Raw genomic sequence first — 25,103 nt, 5'->3', positions numbered from 1 at the left:
ACCAAAGAGTTCCTAGCTAGGAGTTGATTCAAAGTGAAACTGTCTTACTCTTCACAACTTCTAAACATTCTTTCATCCTGTGAGCCATCACATGCAAAATGATCCATTCAATTATCAAAATCTGTCAGACATACATGTATATTTCATAAATATTGTTGACATGGAATGTTTTTTCATTGTTTTTTTTTTTTTTTTCATGGATGTCATTTTGTGGCAATTTTCTGTTCACTATATATGACTTTACATGTAAGAAATGTGTAACAATGGACATGCAAATGTAAATTTTCTGTTTACATGTAACACATTGCTATAAAAATAAATTTACTGTATACATACGAATGTGCATATCCTTTTTCTGTGTATTACAGTTGTACAGTATTGACTTTTCCCAGTAAACTTTTACTGTTGAAATCGGTATCTAAAACGCTCGGTGTGATACACAATAGCATTCAGCTAGACAAAACTGACATTCTTGTATTGTACAGTAAGCAGTCAGTGTCAACAAAAAAGTAGAACAAAATGAAATTTGTATATAACAAACATTTCCAGGGCTGAATGCCATGGTGAAAAAACATCTAAACATTTTGACCAGTACGGCTCACATGATGACAAAAAAAAATAAAAAATCATTTTGGTGGCATTGGCCAATTTACTGACACAATAACATAGGTTCTGAAGCATAAATTAAATGTTTTGGGTGAGTTACTACATTTAGCATACATGCAATAGAGTTGTGATATCCCATAAAACAGTTGTGACAGTTGCACTTAGAGAATGTTAAGATTGTTTAAAAAAATAAGCCAAAGCGGTTGAGAAAAACTGTATTAGCGCACTCTTTTAAATCGCCCACAGTGATTGGTAGACAGGGAGGCGCTATTTGTCAGCTAAGACAGACAACAATATACAGTATATATATACATATATATATATACACTACCGGTCAAAAGTTTTTAAACACTTACTCATTCTTTATTATATATATATATATATATATATATATATATATATATATATATATATATATTTTTTTTTTTTTTTTTTTTTTTCACATTTTAGAATAATAGTAAAGTCATCAAAACTATGGAATAACATAAATGGAACTATGGGAATTATGTTGTGACTAAACAAAATCCAAAATAAATCAAAACTGTATTATATTTTAGCATCTTCAAAGTAGTCACCCTTTGCCTAGATTTTGCAGACATGTACTTTTGACATTTTCTCAACCAACTTCTTGAGGTATCACCCTGGCATGCTTTTTAAACAGTATTGAAGTTGTTCCCATCTATGTTGGGCACTTATTGTCTGCTTTTCTTTATTATTTGGTCCAAGTCATCAATTTCAAAAACTAGATGTTTTGAAAAAAATAGATCCCTCACATGACCTCAGCTGATAGCTTCATTGAATTCTACCCGCTCAACACCAGTTTCATGTACAACAGCAAAGAGAAGACTCAGGGGTGCAGGCTTTATGGGAAAAAAAGCCACTTTTGAAACAGAAAAACAAAAAGAAAAGGTTAGAGTGGGCAAAGAAACACAGATATTGGACAACAGATAATTGGAAAAGAGTGTTATGGATCTTAACCCCATTGAGCTTTTGTAGGATCAGCTAGACTGTAAGGTGCATGTGAAGTGCCCGACAAGACAGCCACATCTATGGCAAGTGCTACAGGAAGTGTGAGGTGAAATATAATCTGATTATCTGGACAAACTGACAGCTAGAATGCCAATTGCTGCACGTGGAGGATTTTTTTGAATGAGAACTCTTTGAAGTTTTTTAAGAAGTTCTGACATTTTTATTCAAATTGTAATAGTAGTTTTTCATTTTATTAATGTCCTGACTATACATTGTGATCAGTTGAATGCCACTTTGGTGAATAAAAGTACCAATTTCTTTCCATAAGATCAAAATCTGTTCATTATTCCAAACTTTTGGCAGCCAGTGTATATATATATATATATATATATATATATATATATATATATTATATATATATATATATATATATATATATATATATATATATATATATATATATATATATATATATATATATAGCGAGTGCACATCCACAGGAAAATACACACTATGAATTGTTGGACAATGTGCGGTCTGGTCTGGAGAGGGCAAATTATATATAGTTTGATTGATTATTCTGCTGATGGATGGCAGAAATTCGCAATTCATCCACGCTTCACAGTTTTACTTTGATGTGGTCAGGGAGTGCAGAGTTGCCAAAACCTTTATTTCCGGTGTAATTAGTTTGTTTTGGTTTGTGGGAGAGGTAACTGCATCAAGTTTACAATAATAAAAACATCCTCGTGATTCAGACGATACTGTTTTAATATAATATATTGTTATTTAATGTGGATTGAGGACAGCAGCCATGCTTTGGTTCGTTTGTGAGTAACTCTTAGGGAGTGTGCAACAGTAAAGGAGGACTTCTAAGCTGTCGTGGGTTTAGGAGCTACATTTAGTGTTAAAATGCTTCATGAATTACTTTTAGATGAAAATTTACGAGTCCTAAAATTAGGAGTGACACGCCCCTAATTTTTAAGAGTTGCTCCTAAATTTCTGCGTTAGGAGCTAATTTTAGCTGTAAAATTTTTTGTGAATATGGGTCCTGATTTTTGGGAGTAATCAGCATATTGGTGAGCATGTAAACATGCAAAGTGTTTTTCTCATTCATTTTCTACATAGGGATTTCAAATAAGTCTAAAAACCAGCTACAAAGTGAATCACAAGATAACAAGCTTTAACTTGAAGCAAAAAGCAAGCTTCTTTAAAAATTTGTACAAAAAGACGAAGGTACAAAATTGTATACTTAACGTCTTTAATGAGGGAATAAACTACATTTCCATGAAGCACTGTGAATGACGTAATCAAATTAAAAACGATGTAAATATACAGTACTCTTCTGATGTTAAGTCGTTGATACAAGGATGGAAACAACATAAATTTATTGCAAAATATCCAAATATGATCAAATATATAAGTAGTTTGAGAATGTAAGGAGACCAATTCGATTGTGTCATTCACAATGCGTCACAAGAGTGAGTGGTCGCTTAGTGCTCGGTTGGTGCTCGTTTGGCACTCTGTGAATTTTGTACCTTAGCATCATAGCTAGTGTAGTTCTTAACCAGGAATTCAGCCATTAAACACTAGGGCTCATTAATGAATTTAACAAGCTACAATTAATGTAATAGAAAATGGTTCCCATTTAAAAGCAAATGCAAGGATATGCATAGCTCCACTCATGCTGCAAGCGTACCCAAATCTGCCCTCAGTTATCAAAGCAATGACATTTCTTTTGACTGAGAGGTCAAGCAGTCCTTTGCATGTTATGCATCTCATAAACACAAAAAGAGTGTTTCATGTGCAGACCATAGAGAAGGTGCAGGTGCCGTAAGGTGCAAAAAGCAATCTGTCATGATGAACTATGTGTGACAACAATCTGTTTTATGTTCCTGCCTGTCTCATTTTTTATGATGGAATTTGGATGAATTTCAACTTTTTCCACTCTACAAATGTTTTCTCGGGCAGTGAGAGCAGGTTGTGTTCTCAAGTCTGTAAATGTTCAGTGTGGGTTTGAAGAGATAAGAGAGATGAAGGAAAGAGCTAAAGAGAGTGGTAGAGCAACAGAAAAGACAGGAGGGCTGTGGTTGGAGAGGGTGGGAAGTGGAATGGCTAAAATTAGCACACCTGTTGGTAATTTATCACACATAAACCTCACACCTAATTTTCACACCTGAGGCACAATGGGTTCTGAATCCCAGAATTCAGTCACACATGCTGTTCTAAAGGAGTTAGCAGTGGGCTCCCCACATGGAGACAAAGCAATGTCACAGCTAGTGATCAGAGAAACAGCATGCCTGGGATTTTTTCACACCATTGAGCATTAGCAGCCTAACATGGCCCTACCTTCCCCGCCTGCCACTGCTATCCCATGCCACATCATATAAAATACCACCACAATCCCACAATTCAATTCAACAAAAAGTTACACAAGAGTTAAGAAGATGAGGTAAAAATCACAAAGGAGCTATCTTTAAAATATAATTTGCTTCTCCTAGACTCAGTAACTAGTTTGTCCACTTAAGCCTTCTCCCAGTTTGCCCGTATTAAGAAGTGTTAAAATCAACATTATGTGTTTATTAATATATAATCTGTACTACAGTGCATCTGCTGCAAAGTGTTATGTGACATTTTTAATACAGTGGGCATTAGATAACTTACATGGGGTGTTTGTCTGTACAGTATGAACATAGAGGTAAACAGATATACAAACCAACACAACCAAAACTAGAGTAAACTTTTTAAGTAAAAGTAAAAGACTGATCTTGGGATTTTAAGGAATCAATAACAGGATCGTTCAAATGAAGATTGTAATTCATCTGAAAATCTATATTTTTCCTCAGCCTCAAAAGGCAGGAGAAAACCTCTGTTTCGAATCCTTGAATGCACACACAAAACCCTTCCACACATACATATACAGAGACACAACCCAGCAGGGCTTCCTCTACACATTATTGTCTGCCGTCACGCCTCACTCCGACTATCCTGGGGAACATGAAAGGTATTACCTCATTCACAGTTTAACGAGACCTCTTCTCCAACTCCATGGTTAAACCCTTCCCCAGTAGGCCAGATCACAAGAGATCCATCGGGTCAAAAGTGAAGAGCACCACAGGGGTGGTAGGCAGAAGCATGCCGAGGACCTCATATGGTCCCAACCACTGAGAGGGGACTTCAAAGCTTGATACCCAAGACTGAAGCTTCTACTCCACAAATAGCTCCACCATTTATACAAGGCCATCAAAAACCTTGCCGAACCTATTGAGCTAATTAGTAAAAACATTTGACAGGATACCACGCAACACCCTTGCCATTAACTTCAAAACAAGCTCCATACCATAAGCTTGAATTATTTTTTTTATTATTATATTAAATAGGTTCTACTGTTGCGGTTTCCTCCACACATGGGTGGCACAATGTATAAAATTTCCATGTATTGTTTTAAAGTTGTCAAATAGCAATTAAAACCTGGCAAGCAAGCCAAGTGCCTGAGCACTTCCAGACACAAATGCACACCAGGGCAGGGTTTTATGTAATGGTTGCTCATCTCTTCTGCTCCCCAGGGCAGAGCTTACACTAAAGAGCTCTGCGATAATTACTCAACTTCAACCTCTTCTTGCTCTTACCAAAACAGACCTGTCTGCTGGCCAGATATATCTCAGATACAGCCCCCTTACGTCCCTGTACTCCCATAAACATGCTGACCACCCCATGTGACTTTCTTGTCTTGCCTTTGAGACTATTTTAAAGTCTTTTTAAAATCGTATGAGTTGCTTTCTTATGCTGAATAGGATATTCATTAAAATTTTCATTTTGTGTTCTGCATAAGAATGTCAGTGAATAAATTATGATAGAATACATTTTGGGTGAACTATTCCTTTAATTAATGCCATGGAGTGCTGTTACTAAAGCCATTAAGATGTAAACATGAAAACTACATGTGACCCCTGCCCGCGGATACCTTTTTACATACCGTCCCACACTGTGATAGCTGTTTACACAAGAGAAGATGGTGTGCTCCTGAGGTCTGGCTCCAGTTCAAATAAAATAATACACAGTTGAAGTCAGCCAAGATGTAATACAAGTGGATAACTGAGTGGGTGGGGATTTGAAAAATGTAGATTGAAATTTTTCTTTTACTATTCTCCCCCACAACAGGCTTGAACCCCTGTAAATATCTATCTACCACTGAGCCTAGTTGGTAGTTAACAAAGACAAACAGAGAATAATGGGACAAAAATAGAGACATACAGAAGTCGCAAAATAAATTAACTCACCACAATTTAAGTTTCCTGTGACAAAACATGTTCTGTAATCGAAGAGCCTAAGGAAAGAGTTTCAAGGCCACATGCACATTAAAATCATAACTGAAGCTTGTGAATTTCCCCAAATTACGCATGACAGATTACAAAGCGCATATAGGGCTTTTCTCCTCAGCTCTGTTTCCTTCTTGAGTGGCACAATGCCAGAATACAATACATGAGTGTGCATGTCAGCAAAGTCAATGTGAAAATAAACTGCAATAGTTGATGCAACAATAATAGACTAACATTTCTGAAATACCTGATTCTGATTGGTCAATGTTAGTATTTTGATTAATTAGTCAGGCAACATATATAGCTGTGCTAGTTACATGTCTCTCATATCCCTATGGGCTCTCACATAATAAAATAAATTCAACTCAAATCAATAATTAACCTCTTATACAATACTGAACCATATACAGGTGCATCTCAATAAATTAGAATGTCGTAGAAAAGTTCATTTATTTCAGTAATTCAACTCAAATTGTGAAACTTGTGTATTAAATAAATTCAATGCACACAGACTGAAGTAGTTTAAGTCTTTGGTTCTTTTAATTGTGATGATTTTGGCTCACATTTAACAAAAACCCACCAATTCACTATCTCAAAAAATTAGAATACATCATAAGACCAATAAAAAAAACATTTTTAGTGAATTGTTGGCCTTCTGGAAAGTATGTTCATTTACTGTATATGTACTCAATACTTGGTAGGGGCTCCTTTCGCTTTAATTACTGCCTCAATTCGGCGTGGCATGGAGGTGATCAGTTTGTGGCACTGCTGAGGTGGTATGGAAGCCCAGGTTTCTTTGACAGTGGCCTTCAGCTCATCTGCATTTTTTGGTCTCTTGTTTCTCATTTTCCTCTTGACAATACCCCATAGATTCTCTATGGGGTTCAGGTCTGGTGAGTTTGCTGGCCAGTCAAGCACACCAACACCATGGTCATTTAACCAACTTTTGGTGCTTTTGGCAGTGTTGGCAGGTGCCAAATCCTGCTGGAAAATGAAATCAGAATCTTTAAAAAGCTGGTCAGCAGAAGGAAGCATGAAGTGCTCCAGAATTTCTTGGTAAACGGGTGCAGTGACTTTGGTTTTCAAAAAGCACAATGGACCAACACCAGCAGATGACATTGCACCCCAAATCATCACAGACTGTGGAAACTTAACACTGGACTTCAAGCAACTTGGGCTATGAGCTTCTCCACCCTTCCTCCAGACTCTAGGACCTTGGTTTCCAAATGAAATACAAAACTTGCTCTCATCTGAAAAGAGGACTTTGGAACACTGGGCAACAGTCCAGTTCTTCTTCTCCTTAGCCCAGGTAAGACGCCTCTGACGTTGTCTGTGGTTCAGGAGTGGCTTAACAAGAGGAATACTACAACTGTAGCCAAATTCCTTGACACGTCTGTGTGTGGTGGCTCTTGATGCCTTGACCCCAGCCTCAGTCCATTCCTTGTGATGTTCACCCAAATTCTTGAATTGATTTTGCTTGACAATCCTCATAAGGCTGCGGTTCTCTCGGTTGGTTGTGCATCTTTTTCTTCCACACTTTTTCCTTCCACTCAACTTTCTGTTAACATGCTTGGATACAGCACTCTGTGAACAGCCAGCTTCTTTGGCAATGAATGTTTGTGGCTTACCCTCCTTGTGAAGGGTGTCAATGATTGTCTTCTGGATAACTGTCAAATCAGCAGTCTTCCCCATGATTGTGTAGCCTAGTGAACCAAACTGAGAGACCATTTTGAAGGCTCAGGAAACCTTTGCAGGTGTTTTGAGTTGATTAGCTGATTGGCATGTCACCATATTCTAATTTTTTGAGATAGTGAATTGGTGGGTTTTTGTTAAATGTGAGCCAAAATCATCACAATTAAAAGAACCAAAGACTTAAACTACTTCAGTCTGTGTGCATTGAATTTATTTAATACACAAGTTTCACAATTTGAGTTGAATTACTGAAATAAATGAACTTTTCTACGACATTCTAATTTATTGAGATGCACCTGTATATATATATATATATATATATATATATATATATATATATATATATAAATTAACAATATTTGACCTCAAAATAAACCTCTTCTAGTGCCCTATGATTTCCACAATGCAAAAGGACTGGCTAACAGTACATTATCCCTTACAAATAATAAAATGCTCTTTCTCTTGAGGAAAACGAGTACCTAAGTCTGTATGAGAAAAGTTATACACCATGTTAGTGACAGCATGATAGTGATGAAGTTAATTTATCACTTTTACACTCCTGGCCATAACAAATTCATAAGGTTGACACCAATTCCTTGGAATAAAGGCTATAATAATTTCCCATTACAAAAAGATCATGGCTTATTATATAATACAGACGTTACAGAACATAATGTTCTTTTTTTTTTTTTTTTCAATAAGCAAATATCGACTGGTGATTTAGAAGTACACTGACGAATACACTGATTACAGATAAATACTGGTCACTGCATACAGAAAACTACAGATAGCTTAGACTCAAACTCACTTCCTCACTTCCAATTCCTCATCTGTAGACTTGGTGACTTTTTAGGACCCCTTCACATTTGAGTTGCATGTCAAGTCCTCAGAGAGAGAGAGAGAGAGAGAGAGAGACAGAGAGAGAGAGAGAGAGAGAGAGAGAGAGAGAGAGAGAGAGAGGAAAAAGAGGGTGAGAGACAAAGAAAGACAATGAGCTCACCAGGGCACTCTAATGACTACCATGCCTGGCCTTGATTAAAACCACACCAGGGCTTCTGGGTTCCACAGACATGCATAGCCAGGGTGTCTCTCCCTCATCTCTAAGTTGTTTGAAGGTCCAGACGTCCTCGACCCAGACCCACAATGGAGACGGGCACAATGACAGGGCAAAGGGGACGAGACTCAGGCTCAATCCACATCCATTGGATGGACAAATTACAAGCGAGTGGTGTAGCTTTATTGCCCCTGACGGCTCACTTCCGCCCCATACTGAAGGCAAGACGTGTGGAGGGCTGGTTTGATGTGGTATGGATACGTAATTAGAGGTCCTATCAAGCGCAGGCAAACAGAGGAGGCCCGTCCATCTGTCGGGTGTTATTGAAATAAGGGAGGGCAAATGGCTGCCCAATGCTTCCTGTTGTTGTTCCAGCGATTTGTGTAGGTGTGGATATAAATATCTATCAGAGCCAGACACAGGCCCCACATGCCCGCCCCGGTGACTGTGATTTCGAAAAGTTGTTCCTTGATCAAAATTCTTGTTGGTTCTGGAACAATATTCCTAAAGACCAATCAGATTTTAAGGATAGGGAAAAGGGTAAGGTTAGGGTAAAGCTCAGGGTTATAGGGTTAGGGGTTTATCCACTATTCATATCAACCTGCCATTTCCCTCTGATTTTAGGGGTAGATCATGATTCGGGTTATGGCAATGAATCTCTTTCTCTAACGTGTGAACACACATAATTATGCGTAAAAACCTGTGTGCAAACGTTTTCACACAGAAATCATGAATTATCAATTACTTCACACTAATGCAAAAATCACAGATTTCTGAGGCCATAAAAACAATGAATGTGTGAAGCCAAAATATTTTTATACAGTATATTTTTATTAGCAACTGAATGACTAAGTGACCATAAATTTAATTTCAGGGTAACAAAAATTATGTGCATTATAGCTCAGTCTGGAAATAGGTTCTGAATCAAAATACAGTCGATCACCTGAAGTCTAGGCCTATATAAAAGCTGTTTATTGTGATTCAACTGGATTTAAGAATAGCTTTGCTCAAAGATCTTGCTGCCATACACTCCATTTAGAATAATCCGGATTCATCAACATAAGAACGAGGGTAAGAACAAATTTATGTGCATGTACACCTGTTGTGAATCTGCCACAAATTTAGCATGAGAACTTTGAACATAAATACTGAAATTTGTATGCATTTATTAGTGAATGAGATCTAATATGTTTCTTTGATAGGATTGTTGTTCCAGGACCAACAAAACATCCAGGAAAATGGCTTACTTGTCAAAATCACGCTAACCTGTCCCCCTCCTGACCTGTGTGTGTTTCTATCTGAGAAGACCTACAGAGCTCACATTACCAACAAGGCTTTGCAGATCGATTTGGACTAGGAAGGAGGATGGGACACACACAGACGGACACACTTGCAAGAAGCAAACATAAATGCAGTATGGAATAAAACCTGGCAAGGGCTGGGAACAAGGGCTGAGAGCCTCCTTAAGGCAGTTAAATTTTTCTCTTACCCTTCCGAGGCACTTTGAACCACCAATTAAATTCTTCAAAATGTCCAGCACACTCAACTGACACCCCATTAGCCTGTCTCTGCTCTCCGGTTCTTTCTCATATAGCTGGCTAAGGATGTGAGGGGTTGGTGATTCATATGGAAGTGTGGGGCTCAGACCAGCAGGTTAGCTGTATGCTTGGCGACATAATATATGTCACAGAAAAGTCAAACCTATGTCAGTAAGGTATTGCCTCATTTTGTCAAATGTCCAGATAATAGCAAGCAAGTAAAAGATAAATCTTATGTGAAAACCAATGCTTTGCTCAGCAGAGAATAACATGCATGGCACATACTGTATGTGCAAATCTAAGGGGGCATTCATATAGGATGCATTCTTGCATTAAAAAAAAGCAAGAAAATGGAACAAAATGCACAGTTGTTGAGACGCAGTTTTTTTATTGTAGTTGAACTACAATACTTGTCATTTAACTCAAAATGCCGACAATATTCTGAAACATAACATACGTATATGCCAAAGACATCTGTCTGATGCATATGTACACTTGCAATGTAATTCAAGCAACATCTTTGAATACCTCTTGTAAAAGCAATTCTTCTGCAATGTTATTTTATGCTCATCTCTTGGAAACAAATCCCATATTCAAAAGTTTTATTGCTCAGTAAACTCAAAAGAATTGAACCCAACTAGGTTACCATGTTTAGTAGATTTATACGAAACGCATTAAGGTGTAATCAATTTTAAGGGGGCTGGCTGTTGGCGAAATATCAGAGGTAAAGGTTAAATAAGGCACACTGGACCTTTTGTCTGCCGCACTAGATTTTTCAGTCACCATCAGGCAATATGGAGCATATTATAAGATTAATATAATAACTCTATTTTATTTCACATTTCCGAAAATGAACTTTTACAGTGTGGTAAAAATTTAGCCTGAGAGCAAACCATCTGTTTGGCATTTAGCATTGCCAGCGTATGGGATCCTCGGATGACAAAGATTGAGGTTGGTGGCGAGGATCCCCTTGTGTAAGCCATGAACAAAAAACACAAAATAGGCATTTCTCTGCTGCGACATGATGAATGAAGGCGCGGAAAGTGTTACAAAACGGTCTCTGACAGCTGCATGGATACAACGCTCATCAATTCTCTGCTTTGAAAATGAGGCAGCATCCTAGTGATGAGAGGAAACTGTTTGGACTGGCAAACACAGCACACCCTGTTGGACAGCAAACTTTGGGCATTTTTCAGTAAATCAGAGTTAATTGAGTTTATTGGTCAAGATGGCATGTGGAAAAATTTTTTATTCAGATCTGCAAAAAGAGGGCCAGCAGGTTCACCTCCCTGTCTTGCTTTCGTGACTCAGCGGAGTAGCATTGGCAGTGATGAACCGAGTGTCTTTCCTCTTGCCTCAATTAGTGTTTCCAATTCCAAACTTCAAAGATCAATTTTGAATGAATGTCATTCACCACACAAAAAATACATAATTAAAATTACAGATCAGGATCAGGTTAGGGTCAAGTTTGTAACATATTAATAAACTTAACCTACAAGCATCACCATTACAATTGCTCATACTTAATTGAAGTCATGCATCATATTGAGGAGAGATGTGCTATTACTTTTCTAAATAATCAGATTTATGATTTTTACCTGGTAGGCAAAAAGACAGAGAGAAAATTCCTATACACTTACATTGAAAAGAGGCCCCACATACTGTATATATAGGGATTAGAATTAGAGATTACCAGAGGGCAGGGGAGTCATGCAACAAATGTATTTATTTGTTTATTTTTTTTTTTTTTTTTTTTTGAGGGGCAGCCAAGGTCAACACCAACCATTAACATGAAATTTTATTAACACCGTGCCTTCCCTTGTGTGCTTGACCTTCCCCATGAGCGCAAGTTCCTGAACACCTACGGGACGCAACCTATAGCAAAACGTGTCGATTGGACTGGCCAAATTTAGACATGTGAATAAAGATTTATGCCACAACCTTTTAGACAAACACTGTTTTTTTTTACATACAATAATCATTCGATTTAATCATAGAAGGAACAAATTCATTTTTGGTATTTCAAATAGTCCATTCAAAATCTACCAGTATCAAAATCTGAGGGGACATGCCTCTGCTAACGAGTGGGCTTTTTGAGTTAAGCAAGCCAGCAGCTACCTAGCAACCACATGCAATGTGCTAACAACCACTCAGAAAACTTCACATTGTGGCAGTGAGTTTTGCATGGACAAGCACCACATTTTCTGCCAAAATTTTAAAAATTCTAGTAAATTTCACATGAATGCACATTAAAACACACCTACAGGGTAATTGGATGGAGATATAAAGTGGGGAATAGTCATGTCTCTTTGGTTATTTGCTCACTTAGGATAGCAAAAGATTTAATCCCTCTTAGGTGATGATGCTCCCATTAAACCATCTCTAACTGATATCCTCAAATAGGCTAACCATCCCTCCCAACCTCTCTCCTGTATCCCCAGTTCAAACTCTTCTTCCAGTGAGCAGCGCTAATGATATTCTCACTCACGCACACTTACTTTTAAAAGATTTGCCAATGTGATCACGCCACAGACCAACAGCAAACTGCAGTGTAACAGGAGAGGACATGGTGAGTACTTAACAAGACAGAGGAGTGCTGTCCAACAACTGGAATAAAAAAAGTCACTCCTGGCAACAAGAATAAATGGCTGGGTGAGAGAGCTGCGACTGTACACACACGCACACACACTCATTTACTTGATGAAATGAACATCCATTCCATATAATGTCCCTTCCATTATTGATTAGAGTGGCATCTTATGAAAAGGCCCCTTTGAAAGACATGTCGGCTGTAGCGCTTTTCACTTTTTCCAAAGAAAGAGTTGGGGAATGTTTTTCCCCTTTATTTTTGTTTAAATAAAAGGCTCTGGAGTATTCACCCATCCTGTCAGGCACTTCATTAAGGCATTAAATGGCATGAACATTGCAAGAGCCAACATTAACACTTACACCCTTAAACCTGGGACCTTGGGTAAACTTCTAGCAGGCATAGATCTGAAACCAACTGCTCTCTATGTCCTTTCACTGTGCCGATCAGTTGGATTTTAATGGCATGATCATTCTTAAACAAAGAGGTCTTTTACAACCTTACCCATCGCTTTCAAGACCATTATTTTCTCTAATTTGCACACATCATTGACTCAGTAATCTGCAGTGTTACACATTAAAAAGGGGAATGGTAGAATGTTAACCTCAGTCACCATTCACTTTCATTGTATGGAAAACAGATGCAATGATAGTGAATGGTGACTGAGGCTAACATTCTGCCTAACATCTCCTTTTGTGTTCCACTGAAGAAAGTAAGTCTGACAGGTTTAGAACAACATGAGGGTGAGTAAATGATGGCAGTATTTTCCTTTTCGGATGAACTATCCCTTTAACTCTTGAACTGACCATCCTCCATTCTCTAATTTCCGTTCACTTATCCCTTGCTGTTTCTTTATAAAATATTAATTTTATTAAACAATTTCAGAGGTATAAAGCATGCACATCTCCAGAACAGATCACCGTGTGCTGACAGCAGATTAAGATTTAAATGTTTGATGGTTTAGTGTTAAAATACAGGTTCTTTCCCCCTAATCCCATCAGGGTGTCTGCCTTGTAGCTCAGGAGCTCCGGGATGTAGCTAAGCCTTTCCTCTCCTCCACTTTCCCATTGATTACAACGACTTAAAGTGCAACAACAAAAAGGCAGGTAGATAATCTTGGATGCTGAGCATGGATCTAATCTAAATTAAATCAATTATGTTTAAGGATCTCATATATATACTAAACAAAATTCAAACAACTCGTTCTTGAAATAATTAGAACAGTAGCTTTAATGGTAAATAATTAACACCCCTAATGGCTTGCCAAACCTGCAAGACCTATGCATGGATCTTTTCTCTGGTCTACGTTGGTACACGAGCTCACAGTTTTTATGTAGTCAGCAGGTGGCATCATTAGCCAGAGAATAGAAAAATTAAAAGTAATACTCCTGGGCCAAGCAATGATATCATAGCAAAACTTGCTGGCATCATTTCCCTGTACTGCTAAGTACTGAATCGGGGGCACAGAGTTGCAACTTTAATGTTTCTGAATGTTAACTGAAATGCCAACCACGAATAAATACATAAATAAACATAAATACATAGAAATATAATAAAAAATCGAATTTGTGATTACGATTTAAAGGAATACTCTGGGTTCAATACAAATTAAGATTAACTGACAGCATTTATGGCATAATGTGGATTACCACAAAAATATTTTTGGACTAGTCCTTGCTTTTCCTAAAAAAATTAATTAAAAAAAGGCAAAAATTGAGGTTATGGTGACGCACTAACAATGGAAGTTAATGGGGCGTAATGTCCATAAACATTAAAATATTCATTGTTTCAAAAATATAGCCACAAGTTGTAAACAATATGCATGTTAACATGATTTTAGTATGTTAAAATCGCTTACTAACCTTATCTGTATAAAGTTATATTCAATTTCACAACTTTGTTGCCATGACGACATAGTGCCATAAACTCTAAAACCCTACAACAACTATACAAATGCTGATTTAATCAACTTTACAGCTCAAATAATACACACGCTTTAACAGATGCATTAATGTAAGTGTTTTATGCAATTATAAACTTCTCATTCCTGCCCTTAAACCCTCCAAAAATTGCCCCATTCACTTCCATTGCAAGTGCCTCACTGTAACCTCGATTTTTGCTTTTCTTAAAGAACAGGAAGGACGATTCGAAATGTCTTTTTGTGGTAATTATTATGCCACAAATGCTGTCGATTGAGCTTAATTTATATTGAACCCAGATTATCCCTTTAAGTAGCGTGATCTGAGCATCAGCTGACTATGAATAGTTTTTTGTGGGGTGGTTGAGACAAAGGCTTGTAAAATGCAGTTCAAGAAGACAGTGTAGCTGGGGTGATGTGGGATTGTAGAGTGCATGGGAGCATGCCAGAAAAGACTGCACATAAAGCTGTCATAAGAGTGCTGAGGGCAAGACAAATATTTCAGCATTTTAGACTTGATTGAATAGTGATCTCCCTCCCATGCTGCCCTCAGTAACCACGATAAATATAGGAAGGAAGCAAATCTAAAGCTTGGCGGTCAGCCACGCCATTTCAAACGTCACTCTTGGCCCTGCTTTTTTGGAAACACCCCCACAACACACACACCTTTTTGCCTGTGCAGGATCATACTTTAGCAAATCTAGTTGACTGTGCCTCTAAGGCATGCATTACAAATGTGTAATCATTTACACAAACACAGGATTGTCTCACCTCTAGATGCAATTCTGCCACCATTTTCCCTGTTAAACTTTTCCAATCTTCTTGAAAATACTTAACTAGTCTACCTCTGCCAACAAGTTTGATCCCATTAAGAAAATTATATTACATAGTATCTGAGCTCCCAAATCTTGTAGAAAAACACCAGAGCTGAAAACGTGTGTGTGCCAGTTCCCTACAGTGACTGGATGATTATTTGCAGATGGGCAGTGGATAGGGCTCTCAGCCGGAGCAGAGGTTTCCCCTGGCATGCCATGCATGTGATTAAATCTATGAATGCCTCCCATTTTACATCTCTGTGCGCATATCAGTCGTGTGTCAGCAAGTGTCTTTATTCAGAGTTTCAAACTCAATCGGGAACCATGTAAGAGGTTGTCCTGTCACATGGAGTAAATGACTCGTGATCTCTTGAAAGGTTTGAGACTTGAGGGAGGGATGGATGTTTTTAATGTTTGACTTCCAGCACCCCAGTGTACCTCATGCATTGGCTAAGCATCGCAACCTTCATATTGACAGAAGGGTTAAATCCCTGCGGCTCTTAAGTGTGGATTGTTATACGCGCACCAGTTGTTCAAAGCTTAATCAATGTCTGTATGTGAGACCAATTAAAAGCGGCTTAGGGCGCGAAGAGGGTCATTACATTTGAAAAGGTTGAAGGAAAGCTCGGCTATTCATCAAATTGCCACCAGACAGCGCCGCACCGTGAGGGTCTGTTCTAGTGTCAAGGATTTGATAATGCATTTCCCAGATTCTTTAAGATGTTCGCGTAATCAACGCACACACCCCTCAAAATGAGCGAACACTAAAGCGCTAGATACCTCGTGCTCATAATGGGTGAGTTCGCGCCTTTTTTTTAAATTTTTTTTTAAATTATAATTATTATTATTCAGCAAACTCGGACTTACTCCTAAAACTAAGCCCCTGAACAGTATTTTTTTAATTTTAATTATTTTTTTAAGTTCAACTGTATGTGAACGTGTCCAAGCTACAGTCACTATCATCTAAATGGCGTGAATGAAAAGCTAAGCATATTAGCGAGTTTTAAAATCGGTTCTACAACTTTTTAAATGTATGTCACGATGCGTGTTAATGTCATTGTGCACCTTTAAAGCTCTTCAGAACATTTTCCAGGTTGGGTCATAACTCAGTGACTCATAACAACTCAATGGCAAAAAAAAACTGACGCGCTTTTTCGCGTTGTTGGACTGTCAAATGCTCATTACGCACCGTAAACGCGTATTCTCTGACAGGAACAGATGCCGAAACACAGCCGTAATGTAAACTTCTCTTCTTGAAGCTACTGTACAATACTTTACATAACAAATCCTGACACTCTTTGATGGTTTAACGAAAAGTTCGCACTCAGTCAGTGAAAATAATGCCCCCCAAAATAAATAAAAATAGCTATATGGAAAAGTTCGGCTACTAGGTCGTTTTACAACGTCTAACGCTTTATGTTGAAATTTTGCTGACATTAAAAGTGCGGAGTGCTTACTTTTTTTTAACGTTTCTGCAACATACGTGTGGAAGTCTGGAAATAAAAAATTAAAAAAATTAATAAATAAAAAAAAAACTGTTAGTTACTACACTGAGATGCATGAGGTAGCTTACTGGTTAAAGCGCTGGGCTGGTAACCTAAAGGTTGTAGGTTCAAATCCTGCAATGAATGATGCACGAACGGTCACCATTTAACCCTTGAGCAAGACACTGTACATCATGCTTACAAAATTACCATGGTAACTATAGTTTCCGCCGCAATTACAACTGTTATTGTGAAAACTATGGTAAGCTAACATGGTAGGCTATTAGCCCCCAGTTTAAAAAATAATAATAATTACAATGACTCTAAAAGCTTTTAAAGTATAACTATAGTACTTGGGAGTTAACTATATGGTTACCATGGCAATTTTGGCAAGAACAGGTTGCTCCAGGTGGGACTGTCCCTGTGAGTAACTTTAAATGAAAGTTTCAGCTAAATGTCTAATTAGTGAATTAGTAACGGATCTAGCTGCGTGGAAAGAAAACATTGATTCCTCACCTCTTTTGTTTCTTCTCCAGCGGTGAGACTGCTGCGTCTGACAGTTGCTGTAGTCCACACAGTTCAACACGATGAGTGCAAAGGAGAACAGTCGAAACTGCATCTGGGCGGCTGTGTGTTGGTCCCGACTCAGGTTAGAAAGCGTCGAAGGTACTCGTCGTGAGCCTTCGAGGTCCGTATATGTTGTTTTAGTATGTATATGTTTCCACAGAGGAGCGGGGAGTTGAGGAGTGCGGACTCTGTTATGTCACACATTAGACGGGTAAAGAAAACACAATATCTCCCCACCGGTTAATGTCATTTTATGTAGAGAGAGCGAAATGGGTTTATTCACACCAGAAAAGTGTCAGGAAAGAGACAAATATCTAAACCCGAGGTTCGCTGAGTAACAAACACAACTTGCTGAATCAATGTGCATGCAAGCGAAACAGTTTCATTCAAATAACAGAAGTTTTACTCAAGTGTCCAAATGAACGAGTGCAACATTGAATGGACTACTTTGGCGACATCTCCAAAAACCCTTAGGACGGGATGGATTCCTTCAAAGTAGCTGCACAAAGCGAATATACCTGTGAGTCTAGTCCAAAAAACAGTAGTAACTTGTATCAAGTTCCTTCCGAGTGCCACAGTGGACTTGGAGCATCCAGCATCCCTCGCGCAGGAAAAGTTTAGTCTCTCAGAAGTCCCGTTGTATCCCAGTCGGAAAAATCTCCCCAGACAGAATGAGAAAACACATGGATGCAACAGCCTTACAAAAACTCTAGAATAAACCCTTGAGGTGCACTGAGATGTGTAACGGTGGAATATGCTGCAGTGCTCGGCTGATGATGGAGTAGTATCACTCCACTGGTGCTGATGCTATATAGGCGCTCCTGTCACGTGGAGACTCCAAGATCTTGTGGGGCTTTTAGAGACGTTTCAGTAGCCCCTCGCTCATCTAGAGCGCTGTTTCCCCCCTCCTTGTTTAAGTTTGCGAAGATGACAAATGGAATTTCTCCCACTGCATCTATAACGCCACAAATGAGCTTCCCCAGGGTCCTAGTGCATTGGTTAGAATTAATAAGATGTATTTTGAAATGGTTTTAGTCATCTTTGATTACTGAAATAACATGAACTATCACTTCATTTACCACAAAGTGACTAGGATCTGTGTTATTAAACTTTCATATTAATGTTAAACTATAGAAATATTACATTACAGTAACTAGTGTAAGAAGAGTCTTACATTATAGTGTATACGCAATCTTCACTTGTCCTCACAAATCAAAAACTACATTAAAAGACTGATACGTGCGTAATTGGAAGTTTAAAACAGACAAAACACTAAAAATTTACAGAATGAGAAGGAAAAATAGGTCTCTTGTAGCCAGCTCTCACAAAAACTATAAATGTTCCCATATGATCTCAGAGAAAAGTTTGTAATGACTGGAAAAGTTTGTTTATTTTTAGTTTACTGATATGGAAGCTTGTGTAAATCTACACACAATCTAAGATACTGATTTTTATATAGGCTATTAGCCTTAATAAAAAAAAAAAAAAAATGGGTTCATTTAAATATATTTAGGAAATGAGGAGTATACACCTTTTTAAAGCAAATAGAACTGATTCAATCACACACAAATAGTGTGTGTGTGTGTGTGTGTGTGTGATTGCATCAGGGTGAGGCAACTTTAAAAGCTTCTATAAGTCTTATTTGCCAAAATGGCATTTATTATTTTGAACTGAAAGAAATATTTTACCCAGCTTGACCACTAGGTGTGGCACTTAATCTTTTATTTATATATCGATTTTTTTTTTTTCTTCTTCATGTTCTTGGACTATATCTGAGAATGTCTTCATTGTCTGTGATTTAGGCTTAGATATAACAGCCAGAAATCTTCCAGGTCAGGTCAAAGTGTGTAGTTACTGACTCCCTGATTTATAACTAACAGGTGTTATGCAATGCAGCATTTTTTCAATGCCCAAAAAAGTAATCTTAGTCTTTCAAACACAATTGATAAGTCAGTATGACACTCTGTTATCCTCCAAAGTGAAAAGCATTTGTCATTTCTAAGTGATGACACTCTCCTTCAGAGACCTTTGATATTGAGATCAAAGTGAAATTCTCCCAAGGTGAATGTTAATTATATGAAAAGCTATTTGTCTCAATCAGAACAATACAATAGTTTTTTTCATTTAAAAATGGCTGATATTATAGCCGATATCTTTGTTCACCTGCCTTTATTAACTGAAGGAAAAACATTACCAGAATTGTAATCAGACAGAGCACAACACTCAGATTCTATCCTACTGTACCTAAGAGTATCTAAAGACTTTATATCTATGTTTACTTCATAACACCATTTACTGCAGAAACTCCTGAGACATTTAAGTGTATATTATATTTACAGTAGAAACTAAATATAAATCTAAAATACTTGAATTTTTTTCTAGATAGCTAAAGAGACAAGTAAAGCTTGTGTATTGGGCAAGAATCTCTAATTATATATCATATTACAGAAAAACTACTCTCAATATAGGCCTGCTCTTGTAAAGTGCACAAAACAGGAAAATGAAGTTGATGGATACACTGAGTGGAAAACAAGATTCAAGGAATAATTCTGGCAAAAATTTATTAGGGAACAAACGTGTATACTTTAATTATGTGGCCTTGTTTTGAACAAATGCCTTAACCTTTTCATTGGGGGAAAACAGAATGAACAATGCAAAAAGGAAATTATGTAGCCCTTTAAACCAAAACCTATGTTGACCTTTCGTTTGGGTGTTTGTTTATTTATTTTAAGTGAAGTGACAGACGTTGTGGTGGACAACCTTCTCAGCCGCACGTCTGCTGTTGGTCTGGATGTCTTACTAAAACAACATCTGAGACAGCACTCTTAAGGTGAATGTGATAATTAAGGGCTAGGAGGGTTTTATTTTCGTAATGTGTCATTGCAAAGGACCGGTAAACCAATCACTTTAGCCCCCCCCCTCCACTCGCTGGGAAAGTAAAGGTGACGTCAGTTGTTTTAGATGTCTGGCTGTGAGCCTGAGCACTGTGGCAGCTATAAGCCCCCTCTTCACTCGTCCAGAGAGACAGGGCCCATAAACATGTCAGCTGATAGAGAGACCAATGCAGACATTAAGACACGCTTCGAATCCCAGCCTGCAGTGTCTGCAAGCTCTTGCGTGTTTAAAAGAGTTAGAGATAGAAATAGAAAATAGATCGAGCGATACAAAGAGACAGAGAACGTAGGTGTTATGCACAGTAGATGAGATGGGAGACGTCATGAGAGGGGAGTTACGTTGATTGTCTTGCTTATCTGCGAATAGAGGGGACAACTTGCAGCCAATATGACAACAAACGATGGAACAATCACCTTTCTGTGCCCTCTCCACTTACATCTCCCTGGTCTGCCGCAGCGGAGTGGGCCGCTACATAACAGCGGCATAAACGCAGCAAACTAAACACTCATTCATCATTACAGCGCATGCATGTGCAATGGCGCAAAAACACAGAGTCAAACCCTGTCCCACTCAGTGACTCAGAGCACATTAAAACTTCATCTATTACAGAAAAGATCACAACCACTTAACCCTCAACCACTATTTGTAATGTCCAGGAATAAAATGCAAGCATGAAGTGAAAATGGTTTTGTAAGGGTTTTTTTATTTTTATTTTATTTATTACCAGATGTATTGAACCCCAAGTGCAAAAATAAGGCCCTCTCTCACTCCGTTGAAGGACATGAGAGGGAGAACAGGATGCTCGGCCGCAGTATGGGAATGCCGGAAAGCAAGATGGAAGTGTACGGTCCACAAAGCGCCACTCAATAAAAGCCAGTATCCTGAGCCGCCCAGTTTGGAGTCTGAAAAAAAGAGAAGAGAGAGAGCCAAAGATGTCATTATCCCAACACAAAGACAAGAGAAACAACAGGTGATTTCATTATAGTTGATTGAACATGCTATCGAGTGTATCTCATGGCGATCCTACAGACAATATTATTTTTTAAGTACAAGCTGGTCAAGTACAAGTTCATACCTTTTACACATCAAAATATAAGACTGTGTTATGGCCTTTGCATGTTACTGTTTGTAGAGTAAGTAAAATTATGTGTTTTGAGACATTTAAAGGTCATTATTTTGAAACATTCTATTTTAAAAGAAACTGTCCTTCAAAGTTCCCGAAGTAGTACTTAAAAGGGATATGGAGGGCATGTGCATTGTGGGCCTCAGTGGGCCAATCAGTGTGTTACACATACATAGCTGAGATCAAACAGAGACTGACTGGACCCCAAGCAAAACATCTGTGGTGACTCCTAAATGCAAGGAACACCAGCTTTGAGTCCACCGAACGTTATGCGATGGTGTGTGAGCATTATTTACTCTGCCGCGCTCTGAGTCACTAGACTCAGACCCTCTTTCTTTATGGCTGTGCTGCACTACCTTGTCATTAGCCCTTTGAAGAAAAATGGCATGATGAAAGCACTCGCTCTGTTAAACTTGCTCTTACTGGTTTACACCATGTAAAGACAATTCTGGGTTGATTGCTGTTCAACATTCTTCAGACTGTGCTCTGGATAGATCATTTGTGTGTGTAAACTACAGGGCTCAAGACAAATAGATGAGATCAGATAAAAGCAATGAGAATGAAAGAGAGGATGGGCTTGGGTAAGTACGAGGAGATAGAGATGCTCTGGTGCCCTTACCTCGTTCCTGTTGGTGTGGCTCAACTTCTTCTCGATGTTCATGGCCAGCATTTGGCTGCGGAACGAAAGGCTCTTGGTTTTCTCGATCACCTGCTGATATGGTGAAACAGCGTTGTTGCCCATCACCACGTGACCCTGCCAAATGTAAGAGGAGACTGTCAGGACTGAATCAAAAGGAACACCATTCCTTTTTTTTTTTATTCCCACAGACATACCTTCAATCAAAGACCTTGGATCTCCCCATGGTGAGTTCAAAATACATAGTAGCTAATTCTAGGTTATTCCAGTAGAATGCCATGTGATTTGAAAGATCAGAGGGCTTGTTCCTTAATTATGACATGCAATGTTCCTACAAGAGTGCAATGACACAGTCCTCCAACACTTGAGGACAAATACAGTGAGTAAGATAAAGGTTTTTATTGCCTCTACGTATTAAAGCAGAACATAATCCCCGCACAAGAGGCTGAATTTGATTTTCGGAATAATTAAAGGACACTAACACAGCATGTATCACACGTTTGCTATTCGAGGAGGGAGGTAGGTAACGAGAATGAAATAAAATATGAGAGATTCTTACCAGTTTGGAGTCGATTTTGGCGTCCAGCCTGGCATTGCGAATGAGGTTGACGATCCATCTTTCTGCCTCCTCGGGAGTCATATTCAGCTTATCGGCCAGCATACTGCGAGGCAAACAGAGTCCATTAGGACAAACTAAGGTGGAGAGGGAACATTATATTCACTGATGTTATTATGTGAAAATTGGGAGGTATATAACAAGCTCAAGGGGTTTGTGTGTGTGTAAGTTTAAAGTGCTGATCGAAAGTGCTGGATGATAATGGGTTTATTGTAATACCTCAGCATTTAGAAATCTGTTTAATAGTGACAAAATGCCTTACATTATGTAATCAAGGCCATGATTCTAATCACACAGACTAAAGGCCAAAGTATACTTTGGTTTTCCACGTGCCGCTACGTCTCACGTGCTGTGTAAGCAACATAAATTTAGTCTTCAGTACAGTACGCGCGGAGAGTGTGCAGCGCAGTTTTTCCAGACACATGGACAGTCCACATCTGTGCACATTGTGCCTGCCATTGACTGTCCTAAAACTTGGTCAGGACACTGATGTGTCATTGACGAAGGAAGGTGGAGGTAGGGGACCTTGTGTTCTTTGATCCAAAATCTTACAACTGCAGCTGGTCCTTTGTAGCTTTCTTTTAGCTAAGCTTTTCTCCCCCTACCACAGCAGCAATCCCCTTACTTCAGGCCAGTCAGAAAGACCACGCTTGTCCCATTCTGTTCTTTAAGTAAAGCCTACACCTGGGTTCCAAACAATGAATATGCTTTCACAGTAAAAAGTTAACTCAATCACCCACCGTGGCAACAACATGGGTCTGGAGACAGAGAGAGATGACAGCTTATATAATTTCACTCCCAGTGAAACCCTTAGAAAATTATGTGTGACAGGGTAGATTGGTCATAAAGCTCATTATTTAAGAGCTAACCGCCAACGAATGTGCCGGTTGTCACATCACAAGTTCCAAGCTGGTGATGGTTAACACATGTTCGACATCAAGCAGTGACACTTGGTAACAGAGAATGCAATGCCTGTTGACTCCAGGGGTTAAAGTAGGGACATGAAATCCAAGCTCTTCAGCAGCACCAAAGCACTCTGCAAAGCACGGCATGCACTGATGAACAATTACAGCCGAAAAGGAACAGGAAACCAATTAAAACACTGGGAAATTTAGATAGCTGTACATCCATTACAGACCAGCAGTCCTAGAGGTCTAGATCATGTCTGAGGTGAAGCATACACAACACAAGTTTTTAAAGAAAAATCAGTGGAAGTCCCATAGTTGCTTATCAGCCAAATTACTGATTTTTTAAAGAGAACCACATGACCAATAAACAACTAAAACTAACATTCTGGTTAACTGTAGTTCCCGCTGACTAGGGCTGGGCGATACACTAAATATTGATATTTTTGCGAGGATTATGCTGGCGATACAAAATTAAGAAACACTGAAGAAATCAAAAAATTTAATGCACATTTATTTGGTCCTCAAGTTTCCTAAAGACTGTGTCATTATTCTAATTGTGATCCTTCCTTGTCTAGAGTCATTAGTGAGTATGAGAGTGTTGAAACAGATGTTTTAATAGAGTCTCTCAGTTTAAATTCAGTAGCAAAAAGGTTGCATTAACTGAAAATGTTCCATCATTTTCCGAAATGTAAAAACATTGACAGATAATTCCAAATGCTGTCCAGCATTTTGAGAGATAAATACCTTAAACATTTGTATCGGCTTGGCAAGAATAGATGTTATGTTGAAATGATGGTTCCTCTGAAACCCTTTTAAGACATTTTAGAGCAAATATATAAATATCAAGAAATATACCAAAAAGGCGAAGCATTTTAGAGATAATTTTTTAGCTATATTGCCCAGCCCTACCGCTGAATGCCACAAGGGCAATTAATATTATTTCACCGATTTGATTAAGTGCTGACACATGTCACTCAAGCCAGAGTCAAAGATTGGCTCAAAACAAATAAGATTGGGTTTCCTCTTAGGGGAGTTGACCCTCTGGACAACTTAAACCAGAGACCAAGGTCAACCACTGCTTCGGTGCAATGAAACGGCCCACACACACTAATCAAATTTCACCCAGGAAAACAACTATTCTGTTTCTGCAAGCTAAAAAAATGGTCTGTTTCTGCAAGCTACTTATACATGCTTTCCACTAATATAAATGAATGTCTGGCCTGAAACAAAAATATACAAAGACTGAAAGTAGTAATTGGGGGAAAAGAAAGAAGTGGTGTGAATGACCTACTCAACCATAAGTGCCTGACATGGGAACATTTTCACTTCGACCCCTTACATGTACCGGCTTCTTGCAGTTGGTTTATCCAATTCTGAT

The 25,103-nt window shown here is 38.5% G+C and overlaps 2 protein-coding genes across 2 annotated transcripts in view; both read right to left on the bottom strand.

The window, feature by feature from the left end:
- The window catches only part of LOC127453749 (R-spondin-2-like), an 89,991-nt gene extending 71,602 nt beyond the window's left edge, over positions 1-18,389 (bottom strand). The window contains exon 1 of the mRNA XM_051720405.1: positions 17,496-18,389. Coding sequence (XP_051576365.1) covers positions 17,496-17,598 — 103 coding nt within the window. The 5' untranslated portion in view covers positions 17,599-18,389. The remainder of the gene's footprint in view (positions 1-17,495) is intronic.
- Positions 18,390-21,124: 2,735 nt separating this feature from the next.
- Positions 21,125-25,103, bottom strand: part of LOC127453745 (eukaryotic translation initiation factor 3 subunit E-A-like) — a 51,222-nt gene continuing 47,243 nt past the window's right edge. The window contains exons 11-13 of the mRNA XM_051720399.1: positions 22,761-22,863; positions 22,184-22,318; positions 21,125-21,343 (exon numbers count right to left, since the gene is read on the bottom strand). Of these exons, the coding sequence (XP_051576359.1) occupies positions 21,305-21,343; positions 22,184-22,318; positions 22,761-22,863 (277 nt within the window). The 3' untranslated portion in view covers positions 21,125-21,304. The remainder of the gene's footprint in view (positions 21,344-22,183; positions 22,319-22,760; positions 22,864-25,103) is intronic.

Source organism: Myxocyprinus asiaticus, chromosome 16 (assembly GCF_019703515.2).
Source record: "Myxocyprinus asiaticus isolate MX2 ecotype Aquarium Trade chromosome 16, UBuf_Myxa_2, whole genome shotgun sequence".
Taxonomy (NCBI): domain Eukaryota; kingdom Metazoa; phylum Chordata; class Actinopteri; order Cypriniformes; family Catostomidae; genus Myxocyprinus; species Myxocyprinus asiaticus.
This window is presented reverse-complemented; position numbering and strand designations above follow the sequence as displayed.